Genomic DNA, 19,993 nt, shown 5'->3' with positions numbered 1-19,993 from the left:
AACGGCACGGAGCCGAGAAGGTGAACCACAGGGCCCCGCGGAACAGCCCGTTACCGGGAAAATTCACCCCAGAATCATCTGCAGGCAGTGGAACGTCGTGAAAATCCAGTGCCTCGGACCTTGACAGCGCTCCCACGTCTTTGTGTACCGGAATACTGCGCGATAACATTTAAAAGACTTTGCGATCGAGAAAACGAAGCAAGCTCAGAGCAACTGTAGTTATTCCGTTATTGGCACAAAAGCAAGGAGCCGGTTTGGCTTACCGTGAACATTATCTGAAGCGCGCCGGTGGAGTCGTTTTCCAGGAGAGAAGATTTGGTACGGAATTAAACGGCCCTCAGTTTAGCCCAGGATAAATCCTCTGAAGTCACCAGGGGCCTCCTGGGTGTTAACGAGGGAAGAATTTGGCCCATGGACACCAGCTGGATTTGCGGGGCTTGCTGAATATAGCGAAGCATTGGCTGCGGTATTTTTACAGAGCTCCACGGTGCCGCTAGAAAACGGGCTTGCCGCGTCGTCAGAGAGTTCAGCTCGTCTACGCCATCCTTCAAATTTATCACAAAATCCCTCCATCCCTATTCCACTCAAAAATGCAAGCTAAAGAAGATGCTTCAGGTACGAAAAAGGGCACGGTAACAGGATATTGGGTTATGGTAAAAAAAGGGGCAGCGTAAAAACTATCATTTATGTAGGGTTGAATAATAATCGGATAAACCCGGTATTTGTTGGCACATACACACATATATATAGGAACTGCTCGCTAAATTATGAAACACATGTCCTGGTATCCCTGTTTTTCACAGTACCTCCCAGCACACAAATATCTGTATTTCTACGCAACGCTGAAGTTCAGAACATCTAGAAGTGCCCACTTTTCCCAACATCTCCGCTCCTATACCATCTGGTAGGTATCAGCATTGCGGTCACTTCTTGGGGGGGGGGGGCGGCGCAGACGGATCGGAGACAGTGAGAATTAATGACGTGCAGAAACGAATGCTGCGCAGACAACGACATTCTTGCACTATTTTTCCCTGAGAAAAATACCAAGGACTTGCTGGCAAGGGCTGCTTCGTTGGGCTCTGCTTTTTTTCAGTTCAAGTAAGCACTTCAACATGATTCAGTAAGGATGTCCTACCGCTACTCGCTTCAAAATGTTCCTCTCTGGCAAATTATGACAAACCCTAAAAAAAGACCTGGTAACCTAACAAGTCAATTATCATCGCTCTTCCCCGTGTAAGCATTCCACTACAAACAGCTTACAACAAAAATCCTGGCTCAAGTTGTCTCAGACAGGGTAAAATATCCTGACATGCCTCAGTCTTAAAAAGGTGTTTCGTGGCTGAATTCCCATTTTTAATGATATAATTATTGTTTTCCCTTTGAATATGAGAACACAGGAAAGGCTTACAGAAGTTCAAATGCATGGGAAACAGCATTTTTCTGAAATTATGTTAGTAATATTTTTAACCAAAGAAAAGTTACCGTAAAAACATCTGAGAGACCAAAGAAACTTCCTGTCCAAAAAAATAACAAAACCCATGCTAAATACTTTCAGTGCCTCAGAGGATGTTTTGGTTTTAACTTCTTACTATTCATCAGCCTGAAAGATAAACAACGGCCTCCCTCTTTTTGATGGGGAAGCAAGGTTTGGTAGGGGGGGGGAAAAAAAAAATCATTATCCTCAGCGTAAAAGCCACTTGCGTGTCCTCAAACGATCTAGCATCATCCCAGGGCGACGGCTAACGCGGATCCGCGTCACGCAGGTTTGGAAAGGATGCTTCATTGGTTCAAACTCGCACGTTCACGTGAAGGAGCGCGCGCCTGCTCGGGGGTAAGGAGCAGAGAAGCGAAACCTCAGTCGTTCATTGCAAAGGAAGCGGAGGGAAGAAGCGGGACCCGAAGCTAACGCCGCGCAAGAACTGGAAAGAAATCACGGTTGGGCGCCCGCGGCGGCGGCACGCTGCGACCCTGCAAAGCCAAGGTGGGCGCCCACCGGAGCGGGTCGGGGAAGGGGGAACCCCCGCGCCCGGCCAGCCCCGACCCGCCGTCCGCAGCCCTTCCAGCTCCCCGAAGAAGAGCCCTCCCTGTAGGAAGCCAAAAGCTGGAGAAAGGGTGGAAATATCCCTCTCGAATGCGACAGCAACTGAAAAAAGCAGGTTCCTGCCTGGAGATCAGCAACGACCTTCCCAGGACCCAAGCAAAAGAACTGGAACGATGCAAAGACACGACACTGGTGTACGCTGCCATCCTTTTCTTGGGAAAGGACTATTAAAAATTTAAACTTGAGCAGTCTGAGTATCAAAATCGTGTTTCATGTTACAGGAGCCTTATGTTTTCAGTGTTACAAAGTCACATTTATTTTTTACAGAACCACGTTATGCAAATATGCCTAAAACCAACTAATGACACTCGTGGTATTTAAAATAGGAACTTTCTTTTTTTCCTCTGTTTTAAATTCCTCTCTGCTACTCACAATCTTTTTCCACCCAGCTAAAGTACACGCTCTTCAACGGAAGCCGACGTGTTGCAGCACAGCACGTAGCTGAGGCTGAAGAAAGCGCAAAGGCATATTCATTTCAGGTGAAGGCTGCAAAGTTTAGGTCACCTTGCGCTTAAGACAGGACAAAAAATGAGACTCGCCCTACGACAACAACAAAATTGGCAAATTCAGCTGCTATGAGAAATTGGAAGGGGGAGAGGAAAAAAAAAAAAGGCATTTTTTTATGCTGACACAGGTAAAAACATAACAAGCTGGTACTTCAGCGCGTCGGAGCGGAGCGTGCCACCCCAGACTCCCGGTTAGGTCAGCGCTGCGGGGGGAAAAATCCCAGCGCTCTGGAGGAACGGCAAAGCCTACACGCGTTCGATGAGAACCTGAAGCACAAAACGCTGCAGTCGCATCCACGTCGGCGCAGCACGCGTCGGGACCGGCTGCCTCCCCGGCTGGCCGCGGCGCATCCCCAGCCGCACCGGCGGGGACGTGAGGTTTCGGTGCCCGGGGCATTAAAATCACCCAGCGGCTTCTTCACCCGCTGCCCGTGCTCGACACCTTCACGTTTCTACGTCTCTTTTCAGGATGGCCTCCTCGGCACCCGGCGCCTGCCCGTGCCCGCACAGCCCGGATTCCCGCAGCCCTTTCCTGCGCTCACCGGGAATACACCTGGGATTTCTTACTACGGGTAAAGACGTACTGCAAATACGGTAACCCGAGAATTCTCACGCGTGATGAAAAACAGTCAGCAACGCTTCGCCCTTACGGCACAATTTTCATCTGCTCGTATCATCTCTATCATACAAATTAAAGCTGATGCATCTAGCAACCTGCCCAAATTCAGGGAGGAGCAAATAGATACAGCGACGCTTTCCTGGTGGAAAGACGCAGAAGAGAGCTGATGGGGAGCAGAGCTCTGCGGGGACGGTACCACCGCTTCGGACTAATACTAGCAACAAAAGTCGTCGCAAAATGTGGAATTAGTTTATCTGAAAGAAATCAGGTTTTGAAAAATGAATCAAAGCTGCTACGCTGAATTATTCTACAGAAAAGAAATACCAGGCTGAACGGAAGCATGGAGGAGAGCAAAGTTTCCGAGATACTGCTTTGTTCTTGGTTTTACTTGACGTCCTACGGAAATACATAGCATGTATCTTAGAGCAACTGAATTGATAAACGACTGAAGCAGGAAAGAAAGCAAAGGGCCAGGAGAAGTTACGTGACAAAATTCAAATAACTTCCAAGTAAGATTCTAGTAACTAAATGATACCGGCACAGCATCCTTGCTCTCCTACCCAGATGCCGCAGCAAGGGTCCACGAGGAAGAAGCCTCCTTCGTCCTTGCTGGGCTACTTAAAAATACGCAGCCAAAGGTGTTTTCCTATTGTACATCTGCAATTCCAAAAGTGTCTGTGCTGCTCTACGCGTGTACCGTCACGTCAAATCTACCATTCCGGTATCGGGATGTGCCATGTGCCCGTAAAATATGACAAGCGGTAATTTCCATATGCGACTCCAGTATCTCGCGCCCGGGAATGAAGAAGGATAGAGCTGCTACAGAACTCTGCCGCTGCTGCCAGAAGAGCAGAGTGGTGGCTTGCACTAACCGCAAATGTAGTTTCTCACAAGTCTTCCAAAGCTGGGCTAGGAATCAATCATTTTGCAAAGCCCGTCCAAGACTGGTCATCATGGAATAAAACATCTAAAAATGATTGATTTAAACTGGAAATACACATTAAGAAGAAAATAGGAAGGATTCATGGAAAATTATCACTCTTCCGTGCCCGAGGTTTAAAGAAAGGGGACCGGTGAAGCGGGACGCAAGCACTGAGCGGTGGTTTGGCCAGCCGTCGCCGAGCGGGCATTAGAAAAAGGCAGAGGAGCTCTGCTCCCAACCAGACGTCAGCAGAGGGGGAGACACGGGCGATTCTTCTCGATGACACAAGATGGCCTCAGGAAACCTTTGTCTGAGGTTCTTAAAATTATACTTTTTGGGGTCAAGACGGCAAAGAGGATTTTCAAACCTTGGAAACAACCTATTTCAGAGCTTCTTGTTCCCAACAGATACATTAAAGTCTACGCCCAAGGAAGCTGCAGTAGCCCGTCACTCCTTCCGTGTCACGGGGACGACGTGACAGCAAGGTGCCCTGAAGGAAAGGGCAGCTGCTTCCGAATTTTCTCCATAGATGGCTAAAATATGCTGGGTAGCTAATTGCCGTTCATTTTTTTGGCATTCCATGAACTAATAAAAATATAACTCTCTCCAAAAATTGGATTTGTCACCGCACCTTGTTATCCAATGTAAAGGTAACACTGTACATTACAGTGCACGTAAAAAAAGAGACAGAGGAATACCCAAGTGAGTTATATTTCAGTGATACAGTTGGTTTTTATTAGGCTTTACATGCATTTTCCCCCAGACACTTTTGAAAGACAAGGATGTGGGAAACATCCATAATTCTACCTGTAGTACAGCCTATATCTTTACTATTAAAAAACCCGTTTTTTCTCCTGAGAGTCAACCAGGATCCATTTTCAAAGACAGAAAATAGTTAAAAAAAAAAAAAAAAAGACAGACCTATAAACATGCAGACAGATGGCTATATTCTGTCATTAACTTCAAAACGAAATAAAAATATTAACTTCTCCATTGTTGCTAAACATACTGCAGCGAGACCTGAATGCCTGGCAGACATGCACCTCATCTGCTGCAAAGGCGTAAAGAAATACCTGGCTCCTGTGTTATTATTATTTATTATTTGTTAAGCACCAACAACGCGTTCGGCACTTTTCAAAGCCAGAGGGGGAGAAAAAAAAAACAAACAACCCCGCTTTAAAAATCCTGCTCCCAAGCTGAACAAGGCTGAGAAGCCAAGACAGAGCAGGATGGCGGCACGATGGAAGCCCGGGCTGCAGCCGAAGCACCAGCTACACGGTTTTGAGGTGTCAAAGGGCTCCGGCCCTGCGAGGGGACACAGCCACCCCTGACACGCAGCCCTCGCCCCCTCACCGGGGCGATCCTAACGCCAGCCACAGACTGCAGCAAAACACCACTCGGTCACGGGGGGAAAAAACCCAACCCAAAACCCTAAGAAAGGGGAACAGTGCAACTCAAGCGAAAGAGGAAGCGAGAAAGACGCAGCACAAGGCATCGCTAAGTCGGTGGTGGGTGGCCCCCCTGCCTCCAGATGGGGAGTCCTAACTCGGGCACTGCTGCACCGAAAATGTGGGTTTCTGCTCCCGAGCGGAGGATTTGGGGGGATGATTCAGCTGACCCGGCCCCGGGAGCCGCTCACCGCCCACGAAGAGCGGTGCGTGTCCGTGCCACCGCCAGCCACCTCCACCCCGGCCCCCCCCCCCCCGGGGACCTCTCACCGTCCCTCTGCCCCCCGTCCCTGGGAAGAGCTACGCAGCGCTCGGGGGGGGCCCGGCAGATAATCGGGGAAGCACCTACATCCCGATGGAAGGCGGTGCACTGTGTTGCCCTGCAGAAGTATTTTAATGCTGAATTCAAACAAACTGGAAAAGCGTCTTCAGATGGGCGAAGGCAAAGAATTCGAAAAGAAGTAGGGGATGCTCCATGACAACTCCACGGCCGTTCCATGTTGCTTGTGTGTGTGAGGTATCAGAAGGTTTTCTTTTTATAGGCAGGCTGATAGCAGAACTTAGTCATTGTTTTTAATTATTCCATACATAAATAGCTGGTAGGATTCATATCCTCGTACATTCCCTGAAATCTCTACTTGTCAAAAGTAATTGCTCCTTTTTCAAGCCAAGAAGCAAAGGAATAAATCGCACGACAATAAAAGCACGGCTAAAACGTCTTCTTCCAAAGAAAAAATACCGCTGAGGTCAGTGCCGATGCCAGGCTGGACTGAGCAAGGCTGCGATACTCAAATACAGGCTTTCAAGTGGGATGGAAACATATTCCTCTTTTTCCTCCAGCTATTAACAAGAAGGAAGTTAAAGAGCTTTCTGTGAAAATCAGGTGGCGAGAGTTTACCGGAATGTGAAAGCTCTTACAAATATACAGATCGTGGGCTTGTGTTTATCCGGACCTTCCCAGAGAGCGTGCGGGAAAACAGGGGAAGAAATTCCACAGGCAATGCAGCAAGAACGCCCTGCTGTCTAAATGTACGGCACTTGGGTCTTAAAACGCTGCTTCCTCAGGGTATCCACGTGCTGAGCTGTTTGCTTCTGTATCTGAATGACCTAAAATATAATGATTAGCCCGTGCAAAGCGTAAACGCTGGATTTTGAGGCTCAGGGAGGTACGGACAACTTACAGATTGCTTAAATTGCAACTAGAAATACCGGGAAGAAGTTTGCAAAATGAGCGAAATTTTCACTTGTGGAAAGGAACTAACAGCTGCCTCAGAAAGTCCAGATCCTGACTAAATTTCACGTGCAGCGTGTGCTTTGGAAATAGCGATTATTTCAATAATTAGCGCTCCGTATCTATCTGTGCTCGTGAAGGACCTTGTTTCTCCATCTTGAGCTGCTCTGTATGTGAAGTTCCTGTCTGCAGTCGCATGGTAATTAAGGGTGATTAAAGATGCTATTCATTCCCCTGCAAAGCAGCAGGTAACCACATGTCAGAAGGGGGTGGTGGGAGAACGGAGTAACTTCTGGGCAGTAAAAAGGCTATTGGAAATGGTCTGTTGGAAATGAGCAATGCGACAGCGTGCAGCACGCGCTACGGAAGCGGCGACTAGGGGAGAGTGTTGCCTTCAGACACGCGATAGACACCTGAAGAAAATAATAGTGAAAATAACCTCTTTATTTCTGCGTGTAGGGGGTGATGCCGAGACCCCAGATGGCCTCGCCAGGACTGAGAGAAGCTGTGTCAGACGCAGGCACCGAAGCACCCCGCCACCGACGGCCCAACCCAACGGCACCCAACCAACCGAGCAGGTAATGGCCAAGAGGGGTCAGAACGGGCGAGAAGCTCCGGGAGGCAGATCCCTCTCCTGAAAGGGCAACGCTACCGCTGAAACGGTGGGAGAAACCAAGGGAGGAACAGAAAAAGTCTCTCAGAAGACAACGGCTCCCTTCTGTCTCCTTTGAGAGGTGCCAGAAATTAGGTCGATGCTATGCTGAAGCTTCCCCCAGAAATCCATTTCTTACAGCTGTCATATGTCTCTCGCAATCCTTTGTAATATCTAAACGTACGAGTACGTGCTGTGTACGTGCGTTGTGTACATGTGCGTACACGCTGCATGCACGTGAGCTCCTCCGCCTCTCTCCGTGTTTGCATAAAATTGCCAGGGAAAGCTGGAGGTTTACTGACCCCTCTGGAAGTCAGTGACCCAAACCATTTGATAACTGAGGCAACGGGAACAGCCCGGAGCACGGAAATTCCACTTAAACACAAGACGACGCTTTTTTACTGTGAGGGTGGTCAAACACTGGAAGAGGCTGCCGGAGAGGTTGTGGAGTCTCCATCCTTGGAGATACTCAAAACCCATCTGGACGTGGTCAAGGACAGCCTGCTTCAGCTGCTCCTGCTTGAGCAGGGCAGTGGATTGAGGTGACCTCCAGAGGTGCCAACCTCAATGATCCTGTGAGTAAAGCTCTAAAGCTGCTGTGTCTTTAGTGAGACTATCACAGAATCCCAGACTGGTTTGGGTTGGAAGGGACCTCAAAGCCCACCCAGTTCCAACCCCCTGCCATGGGCAGGGACCCCCTCTGCTAGCCCAGCTTGCCCAAAGCCCCATCCAACCTGGCCTTGACCACTGCCAGGGAGCCAGGGGCAGCCACAGCTTCTCTGGGCAATACTTCATCCTTGTCCTCACAATCATCATGGTGATAAGAATTTCTGATAGTCCAAAAAGTGATCTTTTTCTTCAGAACTTGCTTCAACTGTCACTACCTTGCAGCTGAGTTGGATTACCTAACGGGCCTAGAAGGCTCGTTACGTGAGGGATTCAAAAAGAGCACGGCTTATTAATGGAGCCAGGGAAAGGAACAGGTAGATCACCACCGAGGCGTGAACACACGGCTACGTAGGAGACTGTCGTCTTTGGAGAAAGCGATGAACGGCTGATCAGTGCCACTGTTTGCATTGAGTATGCAATGAAAATGGTTTCAGCTATTATTCCACTGGACCAATTTTTTGCTTTGTAGGGTTTATGCATTTCCATTAGCAAAACCTGCCAAACCATACCTTACATGCCAAGGAGAGCATCCCCAGCTATCACTCTACTACGCCGCAGCACTCAATAGTCAATTCTGAGTCCTGAAAATTGCCAGAATTAGTCAAAGCGCAGCCTGCCTTTTTGCTGGAGGTCTTCCATCGAACGCTGACCAGACCTGAACCAGTAACGTGCCGCGGTACAACTGCAGGCAAGCGTCGTTCCCCTTTTTATCGCATTCACGATAGCACAGAAAGTCAGAGTGCAGCGACTGCAAAGGCAAACCAAGCTCCTATTAGCACTCAACCACAACGTAAACCTATTATTGCACATTACAAATCGCAGTGTTATTCTGTTGCCAGGTTATAAGCTCCAGAAAGGTGCCCTTGGAATGCTCACTTCCAACAAAATAGCCCTCAGCTTAACATTTGATCCACAGGGCTAAGAGAAAAGCACTCTTTTTACCACTAAATTGCAGTGTTGGGTTTTAGCATTTCTTCAATTATGATATGGACAATGAAACCGTGTCTTTCTGGATGCATGAGGAATTCTGCTAAATGAGCCATTCAGACATCTGAACTTAAGTCTGTTCCTTTAATACATTTGATTAACATGGAAATTTTATCTCTTATGTCATTATTTTAGTGCTGTAACATCAAAAACATTAGTCCACAACGTGCCCATGATCACAGGAGGATAGTTTATGGGCGCTAGAACTAATTTCTGGAGCAGGAGCAACGTTCCACCTCCCAAAGCAAGATGCTCGAGCAGAAACGCCAACAGAGGGGAATCTTCTCCAACTATAAATTACCACAGAAGTCACCGGGCGAAATTCTGCTTCCCAGCCCCACTGAACTCAATGGGACTTCTGCCACGGACCTCGTGGTGGCCAGAATTTTACCCACTCCCACTGATCGTTTGTCCTCAGGGCAGGAACGCGTACTGACGGAGTCCGGGAAAGCCAGATTCCGAGTTCGCCTACTCCAACTCCTTACCCCACACGCAAGATTACGCCTACACAAGAGCTTACTACGGCCGTTAAGCGCTGAGGAGGAATTTTGGACTCTAGGGGCAAGGAGCTCTTTCTCTTTGCATTCACTTGAGCCGAAGGCTATACGTACGATACCGCGTAATTCTGTTTTGTACCGTGGTTCCTATGGAGCACGTCACATCCACACACGGCCGTGGCTGGAAAGTTTACACTGCCCAGAAATCAGAGGGTTCAAATACTTAAAAGCAAATAAACAAAGCGCTGGAGCTTTTGTTAAGGGCATTGACACCGCACATCTCATCACAAAAAATTATTGGCAATAGCCTTCGTAGGAACCTAAATTCCTCAGAACATTAGGTATCTTTTATCACTTTAGTACAGCTTTTGTGTGTTTTTTATAGGGAGGGAGAACGGAGGAGAAATTATTATAGCTAAAGGAATCTTGCCATCAAAATGTGAGGAAACCTAGTTATTTGACTAAGCAAAAAAATACTAAGTCATTTGTAACAGAAGAATAAAATGAACTCGCTGTGTCTCCAGAGGTCTGCAATATGATCTTCAGAAAAGGTAGCTTGCCAATTTAATTGAGGTAGGAGTTATTTAATTTTTTTATATACAGGTATAGTTTTCAATAAAACTACATATGCCTATAACACTGCAATGGCAGATGTGTCTCGATTATTAGAGGTGGGCTCTAGGGAATATATACAATGGATCTTGAAATCCGTAAGCAGCTGTTTGGAAGGGAGGGGTGGAACATTGCAACACACACACATGTTCCTTAAGTGCAGTAATGTTTTGTTATTTTACTGCAGGTGTATTACAGAGATGAAATTTAATAACTTATTGTATACGATACCAATAAAACGGAAAGATTCTTTGCCCTGACGTTCATGAACAAAGTACAAATTAGAAGCAGTTCAGAGCGCAGCAGACACCCCCCCACCTCGGTTCACGCCTTCCCTGGCTGCAGTCACCATACCGTCTTTTTTAGTCTTTACTACAAAAAGGTGGGCAGGCCATAAAAAAAGGGGGGGAAAGAAAAAAAAAAAAAAAGCAAGCAAACCCCCAAAGTGCTCTGCAAGATATCGAAGAACGTGTTGTTGATCAAATTCAAGAAAACCAAGAGCATTTAAATGCACGGGGCCGCACTCGTGCGTTCATTGGCGAGGTCTCCAAGATGCGGGAAGCCCCCGTGCGATGCTACCAGAGTTATTTTTGTAATAGTTATTCTTTAGCGGCTTAGATCAGAAGCCTGATTTCAGAACATGCGTTAGTCTCAATCTCATGCTGCATGAAGCGCTGAAGAAGGACCTTTTAAAAGTACGTATCAGATAAAAAGATAATCCCTCCCGCTTTTTTATTCCCCCCCCCCTTTCTGTCTTTGCTGGACTCCTCTCCATATAATTAGAGATGTTGCAACAATTCAATAATTCACGGCAGAAAAAGGAAGTCCCAGCACTTCGGGAAGAAAAAAGAAAATGGGCAATGGCTATTTCTGGCCATTCGTGAGAAGAACAGCGTTACGCAAGGACGTACGGCCTTACCGGACACACGGACAGCCCGGCACGGGCAGCTGGGCCGAGTTAATCCACACGAACTAGCTGCAGAAGCCACTGAGGTCTTGTCTCTCCTTTTCCTTTTCTTTTTCCTTTTCCTTCCCTTTCCTCTCATTTTAAAGTCTTCCAGCAATATTTCTGTTACTTCTACGCAAACTCTCCGTCATACCCTCCCAAACATTCCAGAACTAAAATCCAAGGCTTTCCTTGCCTTCCTCCACGGGAAACGGTCAGACCGCTGTTGTAGGTGGAGGACGGAAAGGGATGGGACGGGGGGAAGCGGGGAGCGCGTCGGCCACGCGGCCACCTGCCCCAGGAGAAAAAAGCCAAGGACTTCTCTCCTTGGAGCAAATGATGACCCAGAGAGGATAAACCGCCACATGTATCTACTAAAACCTTCTGAGAAAGCACCTCGGCTGTCCACAGGTGCCCCTTCGTGGGGGCTCCTCTCGCCCATCACGGAGGGGCAGGGGCGTAAGAAATGATGGAGGCAAAGGAGAGAACATCCACGGCCACGCAGGGAGAGGGACGTCAGGAAAGAGTGTGCAGTGTCTGCGCCCAACAAATATCCGGAGTCAGATCCGATGGGAGAGGATACGGGAAAAGCATTAGCAGCTACAAGAAGGTTGAAGTCCGGTTGGGTCCGCATCCACTTTTAACTGAGTTTCTAGAAACTTCAGCCAGAACTGACACACTGCCTCGCCTGCGGTGCCCTGCAGCGCGCGGCGCTCAGATATCCGCACCGCTGATCCCAGGGGGACGGGGTGGAGGTTTCGGGGTGAGAGAAGGGAACACAGGAGAGCGAGGAGGGAGAGAGGAGTCGGAGAAAAAGTACTGAAAGGAAGACAGAGAAGAGGGAAGTGAAATGAGATCCGATGCGTTACGGCGCAGAGATGCTCTCTGCAGAAACGCTGTCCTGCCAGTCGCGTCCCTCTGCCCTCTCGGGATGGCAGATCCTACTCCTTTCCCATCTGGATTCCTTGAATAAATCACTTCCGATACGGTCCCTCAGGAAACCCTGGAAAGCCACGGAGCTGCTGCAGGTTTGGGCTTAGGGAACTGGAAATGCACGAAGGAGCCATTTTGCTGCAGCCTCTAACGCTGCTTGTTTGAGCCGCAGCTGCAGTAAACCCAAAGTTAAACATCACGCCTATGTCATTCCGGCTCTTCTCCTCACCGTGGTATCGCGAATCAAGGTGAAGGCTAATAGATATCATCTCAATCTGGACAAAGTTTGTTATATTTTGGTAGCGGTTGTGTTTTATGTCAAAAAACAAGGGGGGGAAAAAGAAAACAGCTGGCTGAGCTCGCGCAACTCCACTAGCTTTTACCTTAACACTTCATTCCAGCTTTTAACGGTGGGATGGTTCCAACTGGCCTCCGAGAGTATTTCTTGAACATCAAGTAAATCAGTACATCCAAAACCAACACTTACACTCACTTACTAAAAGACTTAGTAGTAAAAACAAGTCATCTTAGGATTCGGGGATTTTGCTTTAAGTTAAAACACCTTAAAAGCTAAGTATCTGTTACTAAGCATTTGCCAAAAAGGCATAATCCAAATTTTCAAAGGACCGTCTAATTTATTCCCACAAACAATCTCGTGCGTTGCCTTGGAAATCTATGGTGTGTGTTTTCTGGTCATCAAGCTCATTTTACAGTTCTCTTTATTCATTGCTTTTCTGAATTAACTATTGCTCCGAAAAGCGCAATAGCTCTGGATAACTCAAAGTCGGTCTCATCGACTATTAACCGATTAGCGGAGCCACGCCACTGTAAGCAGCGCACGTTACTATTAGTCTAACAAACAGACGCTGGAATTAAGGCAGCCCCTCATTTTTAGCTGCCGTCGGGAAACCGAAGCCCGGTGATTTACACCAGCTCCAGCTCACGATTCCCTGCTCCCACCGCGACGCTCGCGCATGCCCCGGCACCAGCCCCTGCTCTGCAGCCGCCGGTTCTACCTACCAACTCATTTCTTCTGGCTCCTTCTGCCTTTACCTCTTTACAGCGCCGACTTACACGGAGCTCTTGGAATAAAGAAGCAGATACACTGCTCTCCATCGCCACGTGCAGACCCTTACTTACAAGCTGAGTACCCAACCAATAATACAGACTAATACAGGAAACCAGAAAAAAGTTAGAGAAATCAAGTAGGTATGCTTTTTTTCTTTTTAAATACTACTGCCTTGTTAATCCCCCCAAAACCAGCACAATATAAAATAAAATTGATCTTTGGGGAAATGGTAAGTAGCGCAGAATTAAGACAACACGCAAAATCCTGACTTCACTGAATGAAATGAGATTTTTGTCATTAACTTCAATGAAGCCAGTGCTTCAAAAGTGTCTTGACAACAACTTGGGTACATGTTTCTTAGATGACTTCTCTCTAATGGAATTAAATAGTTCCCAAGATGAGCTTTCTTCCATTCCCACTGTAATCAGTGTTGTATTTGCTATGGTTTTCTGTGAGAGCCCAATTGGGCCCTAGGCTCGGAAATAAAAATCATCTTGAAGTAAATGGGTTGCTGCGTATCTGACCTCTTCTCTCATTGGCGTGAACACAGCGCGGGGATGAAACCTCAGATCGTCGCCGCTGTTTGTGCGAAGAGAGGTTGTTGGTTTTTTTCCTACTAGAAGATTAATAGGTAGCAAGTTCAATATCGTTAGGTATTTAGTTTTCCTTAATTGTTCCAGGAACTCATCTACAGAGAGCAATGCATCACATCTGGAGGTAGCAATTTACCTTTCAGAAATCAACAAAATCTGCACACTCCTCCTGGGTTTAGGAAAAAGGAGCTTGCAGAGCTACTGCCGCTACTCCGGTCCCTCGGATAACCCAAGGCTTCAGGGGATTCTCAACGATCCGTACAATCACCGCCAATATTTCCTTTGGAATTCACCAAGTTTTCTTCAATATCTTCCGTCTAAATCAGCTAATCTTTCTCAATACGTGTGAAAGCACATCCCAGAAATCTTGCAATAGGCTTGTAGCTTTTAATTTTCTTTTAAGCCTGAAGGTTCATACTTGTTAATAATTTGGTGGATCCTGATAGTTCTGCAGCCCGGAGAACAGATAACAGATGGTCCAGCCTCGGCATTAAGCATTATTCCTTCTGTACCTTTCAGGAATTCAACAGATTCTTATTTTAGAAATATTTTTTCTCCTTCCTGTCTAGGCGCTGGTCATCTGCTTCAGCCACTTTTCCATTACACTTCAAGAAAGTGGATGCACGCGGCAGAAAGACAGACCCTATTCCATGGACTGGAATTGTTATTGTTTGCACATTTTTGGGTGGTATTTTCCTAATGTTCCTCAAATTTTCATGAATAAAATGACAGAAAAGGAGAGTGGGTAGGTAGGGCTTTCTCCATCAATTCTTTGCTGACCCTACACAACGACAGAGCACTGCCATGCAGATACAACCAAGGATCCATCCAGAGAGCTGGCCACGTCTGTACCAACTGAACTGTGAGGAAACTCCAGAACTGGTCCACCGAAGTGTAAAAAATAATTATTCAATGCTCTCTTTCGGCGAAAAAAAAGCATTAACTCTCATACTACAATTACAGCCAGTGGCTTGTTTACTGGAATAAATGTTGGGGTGCTTCTGGTACCCTGACCGACGGTATCCCCCGGCACAGAGGCCAGGCAGCAGCGCCGCGGTGCTCAGCATCCTCCCCGGTTTGCACCGCCCGTCGGGGCTTATCCTCTTTTTCACACAATACGAAGGAGCTCGCCGAAAGGCTGGAGCTCGCTGGCACTTTCAGGTTTGTCCTCTCCTGCGTTCTGGACCAGAAGAGAAGTCTGGCGAGCAGGAACGGCGCGTGGACTTCTACTGCAGGCGGTTGGTGCTGCATGAAAAGACGAGGCAGCAGCCGTGCCGCCTGTTTCTGCAGGCAACCGTCCTCGTTACGGCAATTACCCCGCGGTTCCCCACGAGGGGTTTCAGCTGCCTGCTGATCTGTCCCTCGGCCGAGAGAGGCCAAGCCAGGCGGCGGCACGGCGCGAGCGGGGCTGGGTGGGGGTCCGCAGCTCCTGCCGGCCGTCCCCACGGGACCCAGACCCCTTGGCGCTCCCAGCACCCTGGGTGCGGTGATGCTTAACATCACACCAAGCAATTTCCGTATCATTTGCCGCTGGGGGTTATCCGGAACCGGGTCACTCTCCGCTACTGCCTCGCTTTGGCTGGGATGTAAAGCTGAAGGAGAAGAAATTATCTGTTTATGGCAAACTGCCTTCTCGAGCCTACAGCTGCACCTCTGCCCTTAGCTTCTAAGATTAACTTTTTACTCCCTAATTAAAGAAAATACACATCCGTGCCCTGCAGATACTCACAGATACGGGTGCTGCGGCACGAGTCGCATCAAGACTCCACGCACAAGGCACGTATAGACCCCAGAACTTACTCCGGTGTAATGCCATTTTCAACTCGGAAACAATTTCTAACTTACTTGCAGTATCATGAGATTGTTCAAACCCAGTAAAACTGAAAGAAAAGCTAAAAGCAAAATGCAGCAAAGGTATGTTTTCAGACAAAACTGTAACTGCAGCAGACCCGAGAGCAGCAGAGTGGGATCTCCAGGAGGAGACGGGTCTCACCCTTGGACGGCTGCTACTACACGCTGGGGCCAACATCCCCAACGCCGTGCAAGCGCTGGGGACACAAACACATCCTGCCACCGCCTAACAACAGAAACCAAAAGCATACAAGGATTTGGAAGCAAAGAGGACTAGCTCGAAATGGCTCCTAACATTCATTAAGAGTTACTGCAGCTGTTTTGGGTCAGGTGAGGGTTGGGTGACACGTGTGATCTTCTGCACTTACCTGTCCTGGTTATCGCAAGGGAAACCAGTACGTCACTTATCGACTCGCTGAAGAGTTAGGTGTGTATGTTCAGTGCATCGCTACCTTTAACCTTCACCAGTGAGCAGCTCTGTACCCTTTCACTTTGTTCCACGTAGAATTAAACACGTACAATGGTGCTGTAAGCAAGGCAAAGCGGCTTTCTCTCGTCGCCTCTCCCCGTCCGAGCTCAGCACGTGAAACTTTGCACAGGAAATACCCCCAAAACTCAAACAACGTGGACGACGACTGGCAAGCGCAGGGGCCTCTCCGGCAGCAAGGCAAACCCCGCCGGCCCTCCGGGCTCACGCCGGCCCCGGCAGCGGAGCAGACAAAGCGGAGCAGCTCCGCGTCGGCCAGCGGAAGGGGCCCCATCGCCGCCGGCGCAGGGAAGCTGCCGCCAGCTCCCCCGGGCTGCCCAGACCCTGCCTCCACCTCCGGAACCAGACCCGCAGGCAGGGACCCAGGCAGGAACCCACAGCTTTGCAGCGGGGCTCACGGGCCGGCTGCGCCCCTCCGGGCGCGGGATGAGCCCCGGCACACGCGGGGCTGCGGAGGGAAGGGGCGCGCCGCGACCCCCGGCCGAGAGCGCAGCCCCGGCCTCCAGACACTACTGATGGCAAACACGTGCGCGCTGCAAACAGAAATTTCTGTTTAATTGCTCAAATGGTTTCATTTTTCTCCACTAAATGTTTAAAAACACCCGAGCAACAGAAGAATAGGCTGTTTCCCCACATTATTAAAGAACATGGACATAGGAAAGGAAAGCAGGGATCAAGTATTTCCCTTTCCTATAGGGAAATAATATGCATTTTGGCTGATTTTTTGTTGGTTTTTTTTTCCTTTTTCTTTTCTGGCAGATTTGAACAGTATAAAGCTTTGAATATTAAGAAGGCTATTAAATTCTTTCAATAGTTTTCCAAAGTGCGAAGCTACTGCACTTAGCGAAAGGAAAGGAAGCCTAGCACTCTTCAAGAACAAAATGAATTTAAACACGCGATTAATATTGCTACTGAAATTAAAAAGAAAGCGTCTTTTAAAAAAATCAATTGTCTTGAAACAAAGCACAGACTTTTGGCTATTGATAGTATTTTTAGACTCAGACTTTCTCTGGAGACTTAAAAGTATGCAAATGCAAAGTGCAGAGAGGCACACGCACACACATGCTATACCTTTGTATTACATTGGCATTTTATTATTTAATTAAACTACTCTTATTTTTCTAGCTCACGCATGCTTCCCTTGAGACGGCTTTGCTGTTAGCCTGCTGGCCTTGACTTCCAGCCAAAAACAATTCAGAAACAAAAAGGGACAACAAATCATATTTTCACAGACATTTTTATCCCTCAATACAACCTTGTTTTCACACAACATCATACAGATTCTATGAAAACTATAATTTATTGCAGTAGCCATCCAAAGCTAGGGGCTGACACAAGCTCTGCGGTGTGTTTCCACTTCTGTCATTCCTGAAGTCGTGCCGGTGGGAAGGACCCGCCGTGCCGAACGGGGCGGCATTGTTGCAAGGGACAATGGTCCAGAGGTCACGGCAGCTCGGACCGGGGCGGCCTTAGGTCAACCCACTGGTCTCCAGTAACCGTGTCCTGGCTGGAAAAGCTCGGGCGGGAGCTTTAAAACCTACATTTGGCCATAAAGCCCGTTTCTGAGAAAGGCGCCTCTGCAGCCATCGCCACTGACGATGGAGCCTGTCCCTCAGATGGGCAACTTTAAGGAGCAAACTGCATTGATCAGAGTATTTATCACAACCCCTCCGCTGAGCAGACGTTCACTTACCTGGTGGCAACCCTGTAAATTCGAATCTCTTCCGTACGATGAGTATGAACCCCTTTCTGTTTTACCTGTCGACAAAAAAAAGAGAAATAGGCGTATAAAAGATAGGAACAGGTATCGACAGCTTCTCCAAGCGCTTTATATGATGTTCGCCACATATTCCTAGCGCTGTTTACATATGTAAAACAGGCACTGCCGACTTCGTAATGCATGTAGGCAACAGAAAGGGATTAACGCTTTTTCGTGCTGAGGCTGGCGATGTGAAATAAACTGCCCAATCTCGGCTGCGCTGCTTCGCGCGCTTCCCGGAACCGGGACTTAACGGAAGGTGCGAGCAGACGTCCTGCGTGGCTCCCCTCTGGCTCGGGGGCCGAGCACCCAGGCACCCTGCCTGTCCCACCACCGCGCCACGGGCACGGCAGGTCCCTCGCCGGCTCTCTGGACGGCCAGCTTCGCCCAGGAGCTGCAGGGGATGCGGCTCCCCGCTCTCTCGCCCAGGAGCAAATGCCCCCGTGACCAAAGTGATGATGGAATTCACACCTGGGAAGAGATGCTGATCGGGAATTCGCCATTTCCTACCGACGCTGGGACTTGAACGGCAGCCCAATGACTGCCGCCACTCTCCGCCAGCCCTAAATCCCCCTTTTTTTTCCCCTTCTTTTTTCCCTGGAAGCCTGTAACACTCGGCTCCAACAGCCCGACTCGCAGTACCGGTTACGGTTATGCCATATTTACAAAGGCAAATAAAGGTTCTTTCAGGTTTGAATGGCCAGACTCGAGCGAAATCAAGAAGGGAAGAGGTGGTTTCTGCAAAGCATTAAGTCATGGCTGAGCAGCACCGCACCACGTGCTCCTGAGACAAAGAGCAGTCAAGAGGGCTGATACAAAACATATTGACACTAAAAGACCACCCTTATGGTGAGGATAATCACGGGAGGGGGGGAGGTATTATCTAACACAACATCCAAGAACACAGTAAAAATCACTCATAAAATTAAAGTTTTTATTATAGGCTGGGGCATAAAACCCACAACAGACAGTACCAGTTACCAGGGACCAGATGCTCGGTTTATCTCCGCGACTCCCAGCAATGCCGGGGCCACCTCCGCGCCCAGAAGCCGGGTTCGGGCGGCCGCGTGCCCCCCGCGCGCGAGATGCGCGCTCCAGCCCTCCCCCAAACCCCGCGCCGCCGAGGTAAAGCCGCTGTGCCCATACACCTGGCCAAGGCGTTAAAAAACCCCGTCCTCTAACTGCATTTGGAAACGCGGGCTCATAACGACGACTACATCCGCCGACCTCACAAATTTTAGGGGCCCGAGCGAGGCAGGCGGCGGACGGGGGTCCCTAGCTGGCACGTGCCCTCCTGTTTCCCCAGGGGATCCCAATTTCTTAACCCACGCTGAGGCAGATCATTAGACAAAGGGTGACGGAGTTAAGTCCCGTCATTCCCAAACCTGACTCCGCGAGCCTCTCCTTTAATATACGGCTGCTAGGTTTGATCGCTCTTTAGAGGTATTATTGATAAAGTTTGACTATTTCGAGTGGTTTGGAGTAAAAACATCGTCTTTCTCCTCCCCCACGGTAATTTAAGACTCCAGAGCTTGCTTTTGTTTCTCGATTGGTTTTGGTTTTGTTGTTTCCCACATAAAGTAGTTACTCATACACGGGAACCTCCAAAATTTATTTGCAATTCATAGGACATTTGCACATGTAATAACTTTTGAAAGCACTCGTATCTGGTTATACAAAAATGATGGATCACCCACTCCATAGCCCCCCTCAGGTTCGGAGTACTGGAAGCCTTTGCAGAAATAATTCAAGATTGAAATGACAATGAAATTTTAATCGTGAATCTCCGAGTCCAATGCTGAGATCTGAAAACAAAATGTCTTGCTGGCGTGCCTGGAGTTACGTGTGCTACTTCCCATCACCCCAAGAGGGCCAGAAAGTCGATGCAAATAAGCGGTGAGGACGGGGAGGGGGGGGGTGGAAAAAAAAAAAATCCCAAACAGAAAAATAGGGTCGAGGGGAAGCGAGTAGAAGCAGCGACACAAGGTACTTTGAACACGCTTCTCGCTGCTGCCTGGGTATCCGTAATCTTCTTTTCTATCGTATCAGACACAGGCAGCCTCATCTTAATTTCAGTTGTTAAAAAATATTTATCCAGATACAAAAATAAA

The 19,993-nt window shown here is 48.4% G+C and overlaps 1 protein-coding gene across 30 annotated transcripts in view; it reads right to left on the bottom strand.

Moving 5' to 3' along the window:
* The window catches only part of TCF4 (transcription factor 4), a 231,935-nt gene that overhangs the window by 98,491 nt on the left and 113,451 nt on the right, over nt 1-19,993 (bottom strand). For all 30 annotated transcript variants that reach the window (XM_054809151.1, XM_054809150.1, XM_054809148.1 and 27 more), the window contains one exon: nt 17,817-17,881. In XM_054809151.1, the coding sequence (XP_054665126.1) occupies nt 17,817-17,881 (65 nt within the window). The remainder of the gene's footprint in view (nt 1-17,816; nt 17,882-19,993) is intronic.

This window comes from Grus americana, chromosome Z, assembly GCF_028858705.1.
Source record: "Grus americana isolate bGruAme1 chromosome Z, bGruAme1.mat, whole genome shotgun sequence".
NCBI classification, from domain to species: Eukaryota; Metazoa; Chordata; class Aves; order Gruiformes; family Gruidae; genus Grus; species Grus americana.
This window is presented reverse-complemented; position numbering and strand designations above follow the sequence as displayed.